The sequence below is a fragment of the Lacerta agilis genome, chromosome 7 (genome assembly GCF_009819535.1).
Source record: "Lacerta agilis isolate rLacAgi1 chromosome 7, rLacAgi1.pri, whole genome shotgun sequence".
NCBI lineage: Eukaryota > Metazoa > Chordata > Lepidosauria > Squamata > Lacertidae > Lacerta > Lacerta agilis.
Genome location: NC_046318.1, coordinates 52,216,278 through 52,235,310, shown reverse-complemented (window position 1 = coordinate 52,235,310; position 19,033 = coordinate 52,216,278). Strand labels below are relative to the sequence as shown.

The window sequence follows — 19,033 nt, the reverse complement described above, 5'->3', positions numbered from 1 at the left end:
CCACCACGCTGCCATGTGTACAGTAGACACTCTTGGGGAAAGTGCACACCTCAGAGTCAAACTAGATGACTTGTTACATGTGTGAACGCATTAATGTGCATTTCTGTTAAATAGCAGTGTTGGGGGAGAACAAGACTTGGTGCATAAGGAGGGACTGAAGTGTAAGGCTGAAATGCATACTACCATACTAATATGCAGAATTTTTATAATTATATGATGGAAGATGAAACTTTGTCAATGTAAAAAATAACACACACAAACTCCAAACAGTAGAAAAATTGCTGCAGTGGTCTGGCTATACCCAAAAGCGGGAAGGGGAATGCAGTTGGTTGTTATGGATTTTTCTTCTTCTAATATTGGAAAAGAAAGTGGAGATGAAGTGACCTAATATCTTCATAAATTTAATTTAACACAGGTATGGTTAAAACACTTGGAAGACTCCATTATTCCTGACAGGTGTAAATGTTCCAACTGCATGTGAGATGCAAACCTTCCTAGTGTGTTTGATCTTCCTCCCCACACAGCTGTAGTTCAATTACTAGGCAAAGGTATTCTAATCATTAGAAAAGTCATCAACTAAGAAAAATGCCTGAAATGTGGACTTCAGCCAAAGTTTGGAAGCAGAGAAATATGAGAGATGAACGGCAGAAAGAAGCACAAATCAGAATTGGTATTCTCTTCCTCAAGAGGCTCTCTTTCCAAGAATGAAAGAAATCCCCACTAAAAAGATTTAGTTCTGCAAGGAGACATGTACCATTTTGCCAGGAAAGTGCTTTGCATATGCTATAGGCACAGGCAATGCTTCGTTAAAGTATTACTGTTATATCTTTGTTTTGAGCGATGCTTGATCGTAAGAGTGGCTGAACTTCAACAGGGGCTTCAAAGCTGCCTTGCAAATATAAGGAGAATTTGCTCTTCTGCTTGCTTAGTTTGCATTTTTAATTTTGTTACAGGAAAGAGAGAATCAAAGCACCCAGTCCGTCCTTTGAAAACATTTAGTTCCCATAAAAGACTCAGCATGTATTTATAATACAAACGTCCTCCTTAATTTTCTTACGCCTCAGTATACCTTTCAACCCACTTGAAATATTTAACATCTTTCTTACAAGAAGAATTGAATACCACAGTCAAAATACATTTTATTTTCTTTCTTTTTTTACTAGATGAATGGACCTCAAAGTGTCAGATAACCCTCCCAAAATGTGCTAAGGAACAGGTCACCTACATATGAGGTTGCCAACTTCTGATTTTTTTTAAAAAGGTATTAATAATAATAATAATAAAAATAAAAGTTGTATACCATGCTTCATCTGAAGAGCACAGGGCAGTTCACAACATAAAAATACAAAATGAGAGCACAAAACACATCATAAAAACCCAAACAAAACCAGTAACACCCCCCAACACATTTAAAAGGACATAGAATGTTAATCAGCCAAAGAAATGTTTTCACCTAAAGATATGTAATGTAGGTGCCAGGCAAGCCTCCCTGGGGAGAGAATTCTACAAAACGGTACCTGGTGGGGGCTGGTGGGGACTCTACAGTACAGACAGTCCTGTCCTCCACTACTCCAGAAGGCAAGACTAGATCTAATGGGCTTAAGCTGCAAGAGGGCAGATTTTGTCTGAACATTATGAGAAACGTCTTGATGGCATGCAAAGTTTGACAATTTTGTCAATTATTTAGAATTGGGGCAGTGGGGTATCCCTTGCTGGAGTTGTCAAAGCAGAGGCTGAGCAGCCATTTGCTTGAACTTTGGATTTTCTGCATCAAGGGTGTTAAACTAGACAGCCTACAAGAACCCTAATAGGAATATGAGAAGGTTTCTACCGGAAAAGGCCAAAGGCGTCTCTAGCCAAGCATAGTGGCCAACAAGATGCCAACATGAAACTCACAAGCAGAACTCTCTCACTTTTCATCCCCAGAAACTGGCATTCAAATGTATACCGTCTCTAATACTGGAGGTAATATAACTTTCATTACCAGCAGCCAGCTCTATGATTCTATGACAGATCAGGAGGCAGAGCCAAGTAGTAGACGTCAATGGGAGCACAGGCAAGGGCTGCGCAATCCCCAAGAGAAGCCAGAGCGAGGCACATGTTCAGTAACATGAATTTTGAAATGCTAGTCCCAGCTCTACTTTTTTCTGCCCTTTCAAGATTAAAATAATACCACTGAATCACTTGAGATTTTGCAGTCAAGAGCAAAGATTCCTTTCAGTAGTGTGAGGTTACTTTCATTCCAGAGGCATTAGCAGAAGAGCTGAGAAGATACAAAGTCACTTCATGATGAAAAGGAAAATGGCCTGTCTGTGCAGACACACATGGAGGTGGCTTCTCATCAGTGCATTTCCTTTATCACATATGCCAGTACTGGCCTTGTCGTCGTCCCCCGCCCCCCCCCCGCCCCCCAATTTTCACCTCTACGCTAGATCAGATGTATTATTCTGTATTTGACTTGCATGCTTCTGTATTCCTTTCCCCAGTGTACACAGTGTACTTTAACATCTGAACCAGAAGACCCGTTTTCTCTAGATAATAAACCTGCTTTGTCTTAAATATTTAACACAAAGAACAACAGGTGGTGGTAGTGGGAATGAGGAACTTCTGGCTCAGGAGACAAATGCAGCTCTAGAAGTCTCTTTATCTGGTTTTTCTTTGGACCCTCCTTGGGTCACAACCCCTCCCCAGCCAATGGCTTACTGGTCCTCCTTGGGTGTTTTTTATTGGCTGCAGTGAGTCCTCTGAAAATGCTTTCTGGATAGAGACAGAGGATGTATGCAAGTGTGCACAGAAAGAAAAGAAGACGGAGAGGTGATATGATAGCCAGCCATCTTCAAATAGCTGAAGGTCTGTCACATGGAAGATGGTGTGAACTTGTTTTCTGCTGCTCCAGAGGATAGGACCCGAACCAATGGATTCAAATTACAAGAAAGGAGATTCTGACTAAATGTTAGGAAGAACTTTCTGACAGTAAGAGCTGTTCAACAGTGGAATGGTCTCCCTTGGGATGTGCTAGACTTTCCTTCTTGGAGGTTTGCCAGCAGAGATAGGATGGTAATCTGTCAAGCAAGCTTTGGCTGTGATTCCTGCATTGCAGTGCCTGGACCAGATGGCCCTTGGGGTCCCTTCCAAATATCACAAGATCATAGAATTGTAGATTTGGAAGGGAACTGAAGGGTCATCTAGTCCAACCCCTTGCAATGCAGGAACCTCAACAAAAGCATCCATGACAGATGGCCATCCAACCTCTCCTTCAACCACCAATGAAGGAGAGTCTACAACCTCCCAAGGGAGACCGTTCCAATAGAATTCTAAGATTCTATACATGGCCTACTGTACAAAAATTTGCCCACTTCTGTCTCTGGTCCTGACCACCACTCTCATGTGACATCCAGAAGGTAGCCCAGAAGAGAATGTGGCCCTTGGCGTAAAAAAAGAGAGGAAAAGGTACCCTTTAAGGCATGAGAAATGATGTAAGTTCCCCAAGGAGCTCCTCCTTTAAGGCATGAGAAATTATGTAAAGTTCCTCACTAGCTCAAAACATTTGAATTATTTTTATTAGAAGTGTTGCTGTCTGTAAAACAGATGAAATGTGTATTGGGATTGATACACTAGGTGTGCTAGAGCTGCAGTCCAATGCTCACTTGCTCCACAGTAGGACATACTCCTGAGTAAATATGCACATGAGTGTCAGGACTGTGGCTTTTGTCTGGCGCGTGCACACACACACACACACACACACACACACACGGGTGGGGAGATTATAATAATTATCACCTTAGAAAACTAGTCCAGCTCAATCTTCATCTCTATTATACTACATTCTTTTTAAAAAATGTGACCTTAGTTGCGTGTAATAGAAAGTTCTATTTGGTAAAGCTGAAGCAAAAATAAACCAATTCTTGGTTGTAAAAGACTTAATAGGGGCCTGTAGAGCTAGAGCTTTATTGCTAAAGACTGTGACTTTTAAAACACACACATCAGCAGTTTTCAATCTACACATTCCCAAGCTGCTAATGAATCTCTCAGAAACCCATCAGCTAAATGAAATAGTCAGTCCTGTGACTGTCAGTCAAGTCTTTTCACCAGAACTATTATAAATACAAGGTTTCATTTTAGATGGTCTTTTGTTCTGCTTTTTCATGGCAATCTATTTGTTCAGCGCTGTTTTTGCTTTCCTGAGCTCTTCCTAGGCCTGTTATTCATAGCCAACAAACATAATAGATGTAATTAAACTTAATTAAAAGGGTAACGAGGAACTTATTTTGTGTACAAATCCCCAAACACTGAATTGCTGTGTATTGCTTTTAAGAAAGCAGTGGCAACATTAATTACCTATCATGCTCAATTTACAGATTAGAAAGAGGCTACTGATTTTCCTTACCCAGTTGGCTGTTTTTTCCCCTTTTTCGGTCACCTGCAAAATTGCTATAAAGTCCTTTTACTGAAGGTTCTGAGTCACATAGTTCTAACTCATAAATCTCTGTTGAGCCCACAAGTAACAGCATTTGATTAATAATTGACATGCTCCTCATTTTAATGGCTGCTGTGCTAAAGATTGCTAATTAAATGGTTGCTAATTAAATTATTTTTTCCCCTTTGATGAAATAGCATTTAAGATCACAAAATGTCATAGCTCATTCTCACATTAAATAATCAATGCCTGGCAGATGCTTTGAAAACAGTTGGGAAGAAATCTTTTTTAAAAAAAATAATCAAGGAGACTGCACGGTGGTGGTTATGATCTGCTGGCTAAAACAGCATGGCTATAAAATTTCATTATTTTTAAAGGGCCAAACCATTTATATTTAAACTCCTGATAAACTGAATCTATGAGAAATAAGGAATATCAAAGTTGCTTTCATTTTAACAAATGAGGATTCTGTATTACCAGGCTTTTACAAACAATTAAGCTGTGAATATCTAAGGTATTGTTATTAAGTTTATAAAGCCTATTAAAAATGTATCTTTTTGTGGGAAGGTTAAGCATTAAACTGGATTTATTATGGATATTTTAACTTGGATGTTCTTGGTAATATTTAAATCGCAAACAAACAACAGCAACATAAGAAATCCATTTCCCATTTTAAAACAATCATATTAGAACAGTGTTTTTCAACCTTTTTTGGGCAAAGGCACACTTGTTTCATGAAAAAAATCACGAGGCACACCACCATTAGAAAATGTTAAAAAATTTAACTCTGTGCCTATATTGACTATATATAAAGTAATTCTCTTGCATTTTTCAATTTTTCCCACGGCACACCAGGCAACACCTCGCGGCACACTAGTGTGCCGCGGAACAGTGGTTGAAAAACACTGTATTAGAACATAAGAAGTACCTCTTTTTGCCTGTCCTAATTCCTTGCATGGCCCTGGATTTTAGCTCTGACCAATGGTTTAAAACAATTAGTGATGGATCTCTTTAATAACCCCAAATTGACATCTGCTGGCCTAGCAAACATGAAAATATAACCCAAATATGATCATTATTGTGAGTTTTATTCCTGCATTTAATCTTGTATAAAGCCAAACCATACCCATTCAAAGTTAACAAGCCAATAAGTGTCAACAGTTGCACACAGTAGATCTCCAGCCATAGATTTCCATGGCTAAATCTGAATATCTGCTGCTACCATCTAAAGCTGAAAGAGTACAGCAGCTACAGATACACTAGTAGAATAGCTACTTCCTCCAACTATTGCTTTGCTGCAAGCAGACACTTCACCAGTTCTTAGTTCTAATAAATTCTTTGGTTTCAGTTTGGAAAGCTCTGCAGTAGAGGCTGCTCTACGGTCCCATGTATAATACATGGCACTGACTTTCTGAGTCACTGGGCAGAATTAGAAAAGAAGAGGTTAACCTAGATAGTTAGCTTTCTAGCAGCACATACACTAAAAGGGCAAAGAGACCATTCCCCCAGCACAATCAAGCACTTTCCTTTCTTAATGGGCTATTACAGGTAACTGACAACTAGAAGATGACTTTTACACTTGTAAATTCAGTTGCTTTGATATTTTGAAGCTTTCCCCAGGAAAACAGCCTCTTTCTGGCTAATTGAAGGACCTTATTGAGTCTTCTTTCCCACTTGCTGTCTCTGTGGTTTCATTTGCAAATTGGTACAATGACTCACACTAATTTAGATAATAAGGCACTATGGACAGCCATATTATATGGACAAAATGCCTACCCATTCTAAATGGGTTCATTTCTTACAATGCTTTGCTAATTATTACAGTCATTATTACCTTATCTATTTCTCCCCTTCTCACAAATGACCTAGCTTTTAAAACTAATAAAAATGGTATCAGGTAAGTAAATACAAAGAAGAACCAAGGGCCCACTACAAAAATGATCACATCAAACTGGACTAAATATGGATGAGAACTTCAACTCACAGTATGAACACATTTAGACATGATTACTTGCGTTTCTGCATATACATTTTACTTGACATAGTTGAAAACTGCTGCTATGCCAAGGAACCAACATGATCAGTTTACTGAAAACACATAAAAATTCCAGTCTATGAGGCAAACCAGGACTTCCACATACTTCTTAGCCTTGCAGAACAACTTTAAGAATCCTTTATTATTTTAATCAAACCTGATTTTTTTTTTTAATTCCCACCCACCTGCATAGACACCAACAGCTGTACTGAGCTACCCCTTCTTCAGGATGATTTGTAGCAGGTGGTGAAAAATATTCCTCTTCCATTCCAAGTAGCAGGCTTATTCCTGGGCCAGATGTGCATGTTTCCCAAAGGAAGCCAGTGCCAATGAAATAGAGGATTATTTCTGCATTCTAAAGAAATAATTGCACATACCCTCCCAAAATGCACGAGACCATGTAGTTTGCATGAATGATTAAAAGTGTGTTTCTATCTTTCTACAGATATGCTTGTGCAGGAAGTCATGCAAATGTGTGTGCACATGATTTCATATGTGAGTCCTTCAATTTTGCCTCTAGGCAAAAGGTTTCCTGACAAACTCAATACATAAAGCATATGCATAAACAAGCATTAAAGTGTTATAGGAGGCAGGTGCAATCTTTGGCACTGAAAGAGAAATTGAAAATCAAGACAAGTATCTCTGCTGCTCCCAGCTATTAGCCATATAGCCATGGTGGATATGGATGCCAGAAGTATGGAGCTTCTCCACTGATATGCCACCAGCCATCCAATCTGAAACTGTGGTGCCATAAAAATGACCTTAACTTGCAGAAACATTCTTAGATTTTAATTTAAAAATTGGCACAATCTTCTAAATGCATTTCACATCATAATCCAAAATAGGTGTGGTTTTTTTTTTAAAGGGAAAGATTATCCAGCTGTTGACATCTTCTATGCTTTCATATCCTCTTTTTTAACTTGAGTTAAGACAATATCTAGGCTGTTGAGTAGAATAAACTACTGTGGCAATATGTAAATTGTATAAAGTGGCAACATAAGAATGGAACGATATGATTTGCTCAGCAAACAGTGACTTACAGAGAGTAATATTTGGATGGCGCTGTGAATGACCTCTAGGTATTGGAAGTCAATGATGCAGCCTGTCACAGAGACATAGGAAAAATCATCTAACATCCCAGGAGCTGAAGGACGCACCACTCTTCGTATGCAGCCTGGTCCATGTTCTCGCCACCAGGATCGGTGCATTGAGATGTTAAAAGTCATGAGATCAGTTTCCTAACAAACAAAGAGAAAAGAAGGGTGAAATATTTCTGTTACAGTGCACCTCTTGCTTTTCTGACATATAGGCCCGGTTCTGATGTACAGTTTCTTGATCTCTCACATGAAATTGAGAACATATGCTAAGTTTGCATGCTCTCTGACACTTTAACAACATAAAGCACACAAAGTCTGTACTGATGGTAACCCCAACCATGGTTAATGCTGAGAAAAATTCCAAACCCATTATAATTCCTGGTTTTGAACGCTGACTTGAAACATTAACCATGGTTAGCATTAATCTCAGTGTAGACCTAATACTGTACTATGGTTAATACAGAAAACTAAAGGGAGAGAGAAACAAACACATGTACCCAGTCTCTTAAGAACAGGAAACACTGCATCTGCTTAAGCTGTACTTAGGTAGCACCTTAGAGACCAACTAAGTTTGTTATTGGTATGAGCTTTCGTATGCATGCATACTTCTTCAGATATACTGAAACTGAAGTCACCAGACCCTTATATATAGTGAGAGGGTGGGGAGGGGTATTCCTGTTAGACCAATTGCAGTCGCTAACAGTCGTCAACAGGTTTACCACATCTATCAGCCAATCACCCATTCCCACCACCCTTCTGAGTAATACCCCTCTCACTATATATACAGTAATAAGGGTCTGGTGACTTCTGTTTCAGTGTATCTGAAGAAGTGTGCATACCAATAACAAACTTAGTTGGTCTCTAAGGTGCTACTGAAAGGATTTTTTTTTATTTTGTTTCAACTACAGCAGACCAACACGGCTACCTACCTGTAACTGTACTCAGGTGTTCAACTAAGGTGTGGGGAACCTTTGGCCCTCCAGATATTGCTGAATGACAATTCCCACCATCCTGGGCCATTGGCAATGTTGGCTGGGGCTGATTGGAACTGTAATTCAGCAACATCTGAAGGAGCACTTCTGCCGTAGATAACAGACTTGCAAAATGGCTCTCTAAAGTTCTTCTTTTGAATATTTGGCAGGCACTTTTTCGCTTTTGCTTTTAGAAAGTTGCTGGAAACATTTCCTTCTCAGTTGTCTTTTATCCTTTATTTCTTTGCTACTTGTTCCTATCTATCTATCTATCTATCTATCTATCTATCTATCCATCTCTCTCTCTCTTTCTCTCTCTCTCTCTCTTTCTCTCTCTCTTTCTCTCTGTCACACACACACACACACACTTGTATTACTGCTTCCTATTCTCTCCTCTTCCCCTCATGAGCTGGCTAACTGGATTATTTTTACATTTTGTAGAGTGCCCATTGTGTCATAGGTGTTAAATAAATTATATAAAATGATGATAATGATCTGCTGGAATAAAGCCCATTGAAGAAAATGAACCCTTCAACAGCGAAGTGTTCAGATCAGATGGCCTCATTAGAATGATAGATTGACTCATTAGATTCTCATCACTTAATAGTGCATTGTAGTGCTATTAACAACGGAATACTTCTCCTCCCTTACACAGTGTCATTAGTATTGAGAAGCTGGATATAAACTACTCTTAACTATTCCCTTTGGTGGCTGACTATTCCCACAATAATGCAGAAACAGCAATGCAGAGCAACAACCACAATAAGGAATGTATATGCTGCCATTGCATTGCTGACTATGTAGGGATCACTCTAGTACAGTACTGAAAATGGAAACATTTAAAATCCAAAACATTCACATCCATAACAAACAATGGCCACTGGAGTGCATGTGGACTACACCTCACACATATGTGCTCAATTTGGTATGCTCCTCCTTCTGGTGGTTCACTCATAGGGTTGGAGGAGAATTTAGTTTGGTCTGCAGTTTTAAATGCAATTCTTGGCTCAGCCTATACCAAAGTGCATAGAAATGTGCGACTAAAAACAATATACATTTAGAAATATGCAGACAGATTTTTAAAAAGTTGTATTTAAGTCGATATTTAAATAGAATTGATGCTTTTGAACTATGGTGCTGGAGGAGACTCTTGAGAGTCCCATGGACTGCAAGAAGATCAGACCTATCCATTCTTAAGGAAATCAGGCCTGAGTGCTCACTGGAAGGACAGATCCTGAAGCTGAGGCTCCAATAATTTGGCACCTCATGAGAAGAGAAGACTCCCTGGAAAAGACCCTGGTATTGGGAAAGATGGAGGGCACAAGGAGAAGGGGACGACAGAAGACGAGATGGTTGGACAGTGTTCTCGAAGCTACCAACATGAGTCTGACCAAACTGTGGGAGGCAGTGAAAGACAGGCATGCCTGGCATGCTCTGGTCCATGGCGTCATGAAGAGTCGGACACAACTGAACGAATGAACAACAACAACAACAACATTTAAATATAAATTTTCATTTTGGATTTTTTGAACATCACATTAATGCAGAAATGAGATGGGAAAGACTTATGAAGGAAAACATGTAAAATTGGCAATAGAGTGATATATCAATCCCTACTCAATAAACCTTTAAAGTTTGTTAGGACTAATCTGAAAACCATAATATCCTACGATGATGTTCAAAGTATCACAGTAGTTTGGTCAAGGACTTTTTACTACATTCTTTTTGCTCAATGTGTAATCAAGGGGAAATTAAACCAATTAAAAAGAAATATTGGTCATTGGAAAGATGGGGTGCCATCGTTATAGATAAGGATTCTTTGTAATTAGTTTGAATATGCATATGGCCAGATTGTTATTCTAATCATTTGTCAGCATTAAACTTACCTTTAATGAAAAATTAATCTGAAAACCCTCAAGGGGAAAAATCATATTCAGACTACACTCCTAAACACACTTATAGCTATTTATTTCAAAATACTGTACATATATGTAGGACTGAGATGTCAAAAACACACTTTTAAAAAATGCAACATTCAACATTTGTATCAAGGCTACTGTTATAAGCAAGATTATGCAACCTTAAAGGTAAAGGTAAAGGGACCCCTGACCATTAGGTCCAGTCGTGTCTGACTCTGGGGTTGCGGCGCTCATCACACATTACTGGCTGAGGGAGCCGGCGTACAGCTTCCGGGTCATGTGGCCAGCATGACTTAGCCACTTCTGGTGAACCAGAGCAGCGCACGGAAACGCCGTTTACCTTCCCGCTGGAGCGGTACCTATTTATCTACTTGCACTTTTGACATGCTTTCGAACTGCTAGGTGGGCAGGAGCTGGGACCGAGCAACGGGAGCTCACCCCATCACGGGGATTCAAACCACTGACCTTCTGATCAGCAAGCCCTAGGCTCTGTGGTTTAACCCACAGCGCCACCCACATCCTGACACATACACGTGTGTATGCAACCTCACACATACACAAAAACTGAAAACTGAACAACATTTTAAAGCCTATAATGACATCTGATTTCCAATAGAAAAACTCATCATCATTACTTCAGTCTGCAGCAAGATGAATATCATGTCCATAACACTGATACTACTAACCCTCAATGTCACTTGACTACCATTAACATTATAAACATTAGTGAATGACAGACACATATATTATTCACAAGCCCTTTAATTTTTTTTAAAGAAGATTCCTAAGTTAGAAACATCAACACTTTTCTACTCCGCATCTCCATCACATTAGAAGACAGGATAGTGACTGATCATATCCAGCTGGGTATTAATTCAAACAAGATGTGTAGTATTAGGCTGTATCATATTACTGCCATGTCTGGTGAAATATGGGTACATGGACAGTGAATTTGGTGAAAGGGCATGTTGTACCAAAAAAACAAAAACAAAAATAAAAACACACACACCCAAGGCTGCTAGCAAAGAAAGGAGGCCAGAGCAATGCATCTTGGGTTCTCAAAACCCTCCTCTTCACAATTCCAGAATTCTATCACTGGAAATATCAGCCATACTGGTGTTGAAAGTGCCATCATGAAGGGTAAGTGAAGATAGGGTTGCCAGTGACCCTGAATGTGTGATATAGCTAAACTTTCCATCAAATAATGTGAGATCCAGCATTTAGATGGCCACTGCAAGAAACAAAATTTTGGCTTACATCGGGGTGTTTTTCAGTCCAGAGGTCACATTCACTTCTGAGGCAAAAATGGGCAAAGCAACAATGGTGAATCTTATCTTTGCACAGTTGGCTAGTTTCTACACACACTTGCATGATGATGATGATGATGATGATAATTTATTTGTACCCCACCCATCTGGCTAGGTTTCCCCAGCCACTCTGGGCAGATTCCAACAAAGATTAAAAATACATTAAAACATAATGTATTAAATACATTAAAAACATAAATACATTCTGTTTCAGTGTATCTGAAGAAGTGTGCATGCACATGAAAGCTCATACCAAGAACAAACTCAATCAATAAATCAATAAGTCTCAATAAATCCTTGTAGCCAAGGGGATGACAGATGACTATTTTATTTTAAGCAATGGAAGTAACTTTCTCCTTAATCAATTACCTGTAATGAGTGATGTCACAGGCGCTATCCAGCGGCTGCACATGGCACTTGCACATCTCCTTATGCACAGTGATCTCAACCAAGATGAATATTCTGTTTGAGACTTACATCTAACAATGGCAGTTTTGAGTACTTGTAAAATGTGATTGCTCAGCATCAGAAATACAATCAGCAAGGGAGCATTTGTTTATTTCTGTGCCCCACCCCAAACACAAAAGCATCTCAATGAAGATATTGACCCAGTGTGCATCAGCTGAGAAAACGTGAATGCCATGGATCATTAAGAAAAGGACTGAAAATAAAATTGTAGGTATCATAATGCTGTTATACAAATCTATAGTGTGACTGCATTAGGACTTCTGGATACATTTCTTGTCTCCTGACCTCAAAAAGGATATTGCAGGGATAGAAAAGGTTCAGAAAAGGGCAATCAAAATGACATGGGGCAACTCTCCTATGAGGAAAGGTTGCAGTTTCTGGAACTTTTTAGTTTAGAGAAAAGGCAAGTAAGAGTAGACATGAAAGAAATGTATAATATTCTGGTTACCTATGATCTAATATTTTAATATAACAATCATTCTTACCTTTAATTAAACCCAAACAGAAGAATATTTGAATATTGCTGTGGCCACATATAAAGCAATTTTACTATTTTACTAAGGGAAAATTTGTTTCCATTCACTTAAGATAAAGCATACCCCACTTTTGATGAAAAGTAAGCCTATGAGCTGATGGTATACATTAGGAGTAACCTGGGTGGCTGCACTGGGTGAATTTGTTTTAACATTGTTATTCTTATTGCTATTGAATTATTATTTTTAATTCTATACAACCTATGTGCCAAAATAACAATCCACATTTAAAGTATACAACAACATTACTTTCAGTTAACCAGGGTTAGAACTGCAGGCTATGAAACCATGCCATTTGTTAATATTGGTTTAATGAATTGCACATTATGAGTGTATTATTGCATCCTTATTTAAGAAGATGGTGAATTATGTGTTGCTTTGCTTTCTAAATAATTGTCTATATATAAATGGAGATTTATTAAGAAAATAGATAACACACAAAAAAGAAATGCTTTTGCTTGGTGCTAAGAGAATTAACTCCAAGGATTCAATACAAATACATCATCTGCTTCCTTAGCCACATTAATTAAGTTAATTCACTACTAAAGAAGGGAGTATCTGGTAGCTGCAGGATGTGACATCATGAACATTTGTTCATTAGAAAAATAGCTTTAAGTAATAGGGAAATAGATCACTCAAGATCATTCATTACTTATCAATTGCTGTGTGATGACTGATTGATTAGAACATTCCTGTAGTTCAAAAGACTGTAAGCAATGACTTTAAAGTAATTTGCTCTCATAAAGCAGTCAGTAGCTTAGGGGCAGCTGCACTTTTGGGATGACTTAGTGTCTTTTAACCAATATCTCACACTACATTCATCTGATGGAAAAGATCCTTTGGGGTCTATAACTCTTGCTCTAGCTTGAATTATAATGAGGTAGGTCTAACCCTGTCTTTCACTTCTACATAAAATTATTCCAGGCTGTTATATATAAGGTCAATCTAAATCTTCAGAGATATCGCTTTAACTTTTTCTGCTGAAAAAAATGACTCTACAACTATGAAAAACCAAGGCTTGCAGACTCATTGTCAACTGGGTGTCTGGACTTAGAAGTGAGTACTGACAGTCTGCAGATACCAGTTGGGCATCATTGTCCACTAGTTTGGGAGGAGGGGCATGCAGTGAGATGTGCTAATCATCATGAGTTGCTATAGGAAGAGTAACTCAAACATGTTTTGAGTTGTACGTCTCACCAGATTGACTTGGGACAGATCTTTGGCTTGTACCAATTAACACCAATAACTCTCTTTTTTGCCAACAAAGGTCCGTATAGTTAAAGCTATGGTTTTCCCAGTAGTGATGTATGGAAGTGAGAGCTGGACCATAAAGAAGGCTGATCACTGAAGAATTGATGCGTTTGAATTATGGTGCTGGATGAGACTCTTGAAAGTCCCATGGACTGCAAGAAGATCAAAGCTACCCATTCTTAAGGAAATCAGCCCTGAGTGCTCACTGGAAGGACAGATCATGAAGCTGAGGCTCCAGTACTTTGGCCACCTCATGAGAATAGAAGACTCCTTGGAAAAGACCCTGATGTTGAGAAAGATGGAGAGCACAAGGAGAAGGGGACGACAGAGGATGAGATGGTTGGACAGTGTTCTCGAAGCTACCAACACGAGTCTGACCAAACTGCGGGAGGCAGTGGAAGACAGGAGTGCCTGGCGTGCTCTGGTCCATGGGGTCATGAAGAGTCGGACACAACTGAATGACTGAACAACAACAACAACAACAACAACAACAACAACTCTCTTTTTGAAGTGAAAACTGTTTGGGTGCAGATGCTGCCCAGGCAGAGGGCTACGAATCCTGCTGCCATGAAGTGGCTAAGAAGAAGGGTCAACTGTGAGACCACCAGCATTACATGTTAGAAGCTGGTGATTGGATGAGCCAGGCATCATGCAAGGCAACCCCTAATAGTTAAAAAGGGTGTTGCTTCCTGTGGGATGAGAGCTCTTTCGAGATGGATTCCAATGCTTATCGAAACACATTTGGAGAAAATAAGCAAGTAAAGGTGGATTGATCTCTTCTTGTGGCTGATGGAGCAGTGTTGATGTGGGAATGGCTCCCAGGTGAAAGAACATGTGAAGGTACCCTAGAAGGATCATGCCCTAAGCACACTCAACTAAGTCTAAGAAGGACAAATTTCTAGTAGTTTAATTCTTTATTGACAAAAGCTGGCATTAGCTTTGCCAATCTTATGCCTCAGCTGAAAAGTTGAAGCAACAGTGGGACCACCACCACCCTGGGCTTAAGTACCTTCATCTGATGGAGTATGCACAAGCAACTGGTGACTTCCTCTACATGGGAGGCTGCACTTGCCTCTTCAAGCCCCTCCCAGTTCTAGGAGACGGTGTAGCAGAGGATGGCAGGGATTCGACTGCTTCCAACACATTCTGTGCCCTCTTCCCTATCTCTGAATGCTTAGACTCCTCCCCTTCCTTCAGCTGGGCTCCTGCCTCACACGTAGCACAAAACCTCATAAATTGTTGGTCCCTATTCCTGAGTTTGGAAAACTCAGCAGTGGCCAGAGGATTGGAGAAGATCAGTCTACATCCCAATCCCAAAGAAGGGCAGTGCCAAAGAATGCTCCAACTACCGCACAATTGCACTCATTTCACACGCTAGCAAGGTTATGCTTAAAATTCTACAAGGCAGGCTTAAGCAGTATGTGGACCGAGAACTCCCAGAAGTGCAAGCTGGATTTCGAAGGGGCAGAGGAACCAGAGACCAAATTGCAAACATGCACTGGATTATGGAGAAAGCCAGAGAGTTCCAGAAAAACATCTACTTCTGCTTCATTGATTATGCAAAAGCATTTGACTGTGTCGACCACAGCAAACTATGGCAAGTTCTTAAAGAAATGGGAGTGCCGGATCACCTCATTTGCCTCCTGAGAAATCTCTATGTGGGACAAGAAGCTACAGTTAGAACTGGATATGGAACAACTGATTGGTTCAAAATTGGGAAAGGAGTACGACAAGGCTGTATATTGTCTCCCTGCTTATTTAACTTATATGCAGAATACATCATGCGAAAGGCTGGACTGGATGAATCCCCAACCGGAATTAAGATTGCCGGAAAAAATATCAACAACCTCAGATATGCTGATGATACTACCTTGATGGCAGAAAGTGAGGAAGAATTGAAGAACCTTTTAATGAGGGTGAAAGAAGAGAGCGCAAAATATGGTCTGAAGCTCAACATCAAAAAAACTAAGATCATGGCCACTGGTCCCATCACCTCCTGGCAAATAGAAGGGGAAGAAATGGAGGCAGTGAGAGATTTCACTTTCTTGGGTTCCATGATCACTGCAGATGGTGACAGCAGTCACGAAATCAGAAGACGCCTGCTTCTTGGGAGAAAAGCAATGACAAACCTAGACAGCATCTTAAAAAGCAAAGACATCACCTTGCCGACAAAAGTCCGTATAGTTAAAGCTATGGTTTTCCCAGTAGTAATGTACGGAAGTGAGAGCTGGACCATCAAGAAGGCTGATCGCCGTAGAATTGATGCTTTTGAATTATGGTGCTGGAGGAGACTCTTGAGAGTCCCGTGGACTGCAAGAAGATCAAACCTATCCATTCTCAAAGAAATCAGCCCTGAGTACTCACTAGAAGGACAGATCCTGAAGTTGAGGCTCCAGTACTTTGGCCACCTCATGAGAAGAGAAGAATCCCTAGAAAAGACCCTGATGTTGGGAAAGATGGAGGGCACAAGGAGAAGGGGACGACAGAGGATGAGATGGTTGGACAGTGTTCTTGAAGCTACTAACATGAGTTTGGCCAAACTGCGAGAGGCAGTGAAGGATAGGCGTGCCTGGCGTGCTCTGGTCCATGGGGTCACGAAGAGTCGGACACGACTGAACGACTGAACAACAACAATTCCTGGGTCAGCCTCCAGATCCCTGCCTCTGCTAAACACTCCTCAGAGCCCTGCCAGTCTCTGACATCTCATCTCTGAAGGAGTATGGATAGACTATAATACACAGGGCTGGGTTATTCTGCTGACTAGGATGCTAACGGCAGTCAACAGCCAGCAAAGGCTGAGTAAATTCTCATTTGCGTTTCCCCATTGGGTGACAAGGCTTCCAAAAGTTAAGTTTGCAGTGCCAGAGGGACAGTGCAGAAGACTAACTTTTGAGAATCCTGCCCAACCTTGAACACCTTATCTAAGGACAAAAGGGACTCTGCAGAGCTATAAACAGCCCACTGTAACAGTTAAGCAAACTGATTTAATCAATTTCAAAGACACGTTGACTGTCCCTAATGATCCCTCACACACATGGACTCCCAACTTGGCAGTAGGCTCCCCTCCCACCTTCAGTCCTCAAGGAAAGGAGATATTCTTGGACCTAGCAACAAATCTAGTGTTAGTGAGAGGAGTGCTTGTTTGAAAGCCAGAGAGGTTTGTTTAGGAAAAGGAAGAAGATAGAGAAGGACCAGTGCGCACTGGGACCCAGGACTCAGCTATACAGCTGCCAATATAACGTTTTAAATGTGTTGTAAAGTGCAACGTACAAATGTGACACTAGATGGTGACAGTGAGCTATGCCAAATTCAATGTACTTTTCAAAACGTTTTTTAAAAAAGCATTTTCACAGCATTTTTTATATGTGTGTAGATTCCACCCCAGAAGATGACCAGGATGTGAGACCCGTTGAGAACAATATGATAGTCTTTCCTGGACACTATTATATATCCAGCAAATCCTAGCATCAGCATCACTTTAGAGTTCAACCTAGTTCCTGCTCTGCTCCAGGTATGTAGAACTATTGGCAGACAAAAGCCATACATTTGCTTGTGTAGTGTATTAAGAGTTTTTGACTCTCCCTTCAACAGCAGCTTCTCACATTACAGCCTTTTGGGTTCTTTCACCATGCTCCTTGGCATAAAGTTGTAGCCTAGCTCAATTCCAGATTTGATGTCTGCCTCCTCCTTTCTCTCTCTTTTCATAAGTCTTATTTCTACAATGATTAATTGCCACCTAAGCTGCAATTTTTATGACAAAACTGCTTTGAAGAAGATTGAAAGTAAGAGGTAAATTATCTCTTTGTGAATGTATCATTTCATCCATTTATACACTATAATTACTAAGACCCCACAATGTTAAACTGAAGAAATATGATGGGACAAATAGTGTTATCGCTGAATTTTACATTCCAGAATCAGGTGAATTGAAGTTCATAAATGGAAGTTTTCAAGTGGCAGCATTTGCTAACACCTGGTCTAGCAGTTTTCTCATATACTGGTTTTGTAAGATTAACCACAAGTTGGTATAATTTGTTAAATTTGCCAATGTAATCTTGTGTAAATCGTATTATTCTAAACTTTTCATTTTTGGTGTCACCCAAATAAATAAAATTACCCTATGAAAAACAACAACCCACAAGTCTTTACAGTGTGAACAATTAGGCTTTAAAACACTTCTCTGTGGGAATATGGTTAAAGCTGTAGTTTAAGGCTAATAATAAAATTCTTGAAAATATACACCAGGGAACACCAGTGTAATGGGAAGGGAATTGAATTAGCTTTATTAGTATTTCTCCCCTCTTAATTATGATAATTCTATGGTTACATGATTTGCACAAAGGGAGGGAAATACAATATTAACATGATTAAATTGTATTTGCATGTTAAAGAGAGTAGATGGATATGCTAAAATCTTGATTTGCACGCCCAAGGTCTACAGATGATTATAAGATTAAAAAATCTGTAAATAACGGTGCATTAGCTCTGTAAGCTTAGAAACTGGGGTTGAACGGGTGTTTCAGTGAGTCAAAGCTGATTTTGGTTCTGTTTTTAGTACAAGCTTCACAATAATTTGATTTATTTACATTCATTAATTAAAACAATTTTACCTTGTCCTTCTAATGTACAAAACAAAGCACATCCAGTGTGAGGTCAGCACTGTGCAAACACGTTGTCCACCGTGAAGCAGTAGGAATTGGTGGGGGAACAGTGCTCAACTGACCTCCTGTTACCAGCATTGCTGCAAAGGCTCCAGTGAAACCAATCTGGCTCTCCTGGTGTGTTTGCAACTGCGCTGGCATTGTCACTCCTGTGCCCTTCTGCTTCCCCATAAGCTGCAATGATGCTGGTGATAGGAGGTCAGGTAAGCACTACCACCCCACCCCCTGCTACTACTGATAAACCATCTCCTCTGTCCAATGCAGCCATACTTTCACCCCTCCTTCTGATCTTAGAGAGCAAGCATCAGGGGTGATGAGACATATATGCAGGCCATGGGGAAGGCATAGGCCACTGTAAGTGTGCAGAGTGCCTC

At 40.0% G+C, this 19,033-nt stretch overlaps 1 protein-coding gene across 4 annotated transcripts in view; it reads right to left on the bottom strand.

Annotated features, from left to right (window-relative positions):
• Nucleotides 1–19,033, bottom strand: part of NKAIN3 (sodium/potassium transporting ATPase interacting 3) — a 185,284-nt gene that overhangs the window by 50,045 nt on the left and 116,206 nt on the right. For all 4 annotated transcript variants that reach the window (XM_033155298.1, XM_033155294.1, XM_033155296.1 and 1 more), the window contains one exon: nt 7,493–7,690. In XM_033155298.1, coding sequence (XP_033011189.1) covers nt 7,493–7,690 — 198 coding nt within the window. The remainder of the gene's footprint in view (nt 1–7,492; nt 7,691–19,033) is intronic.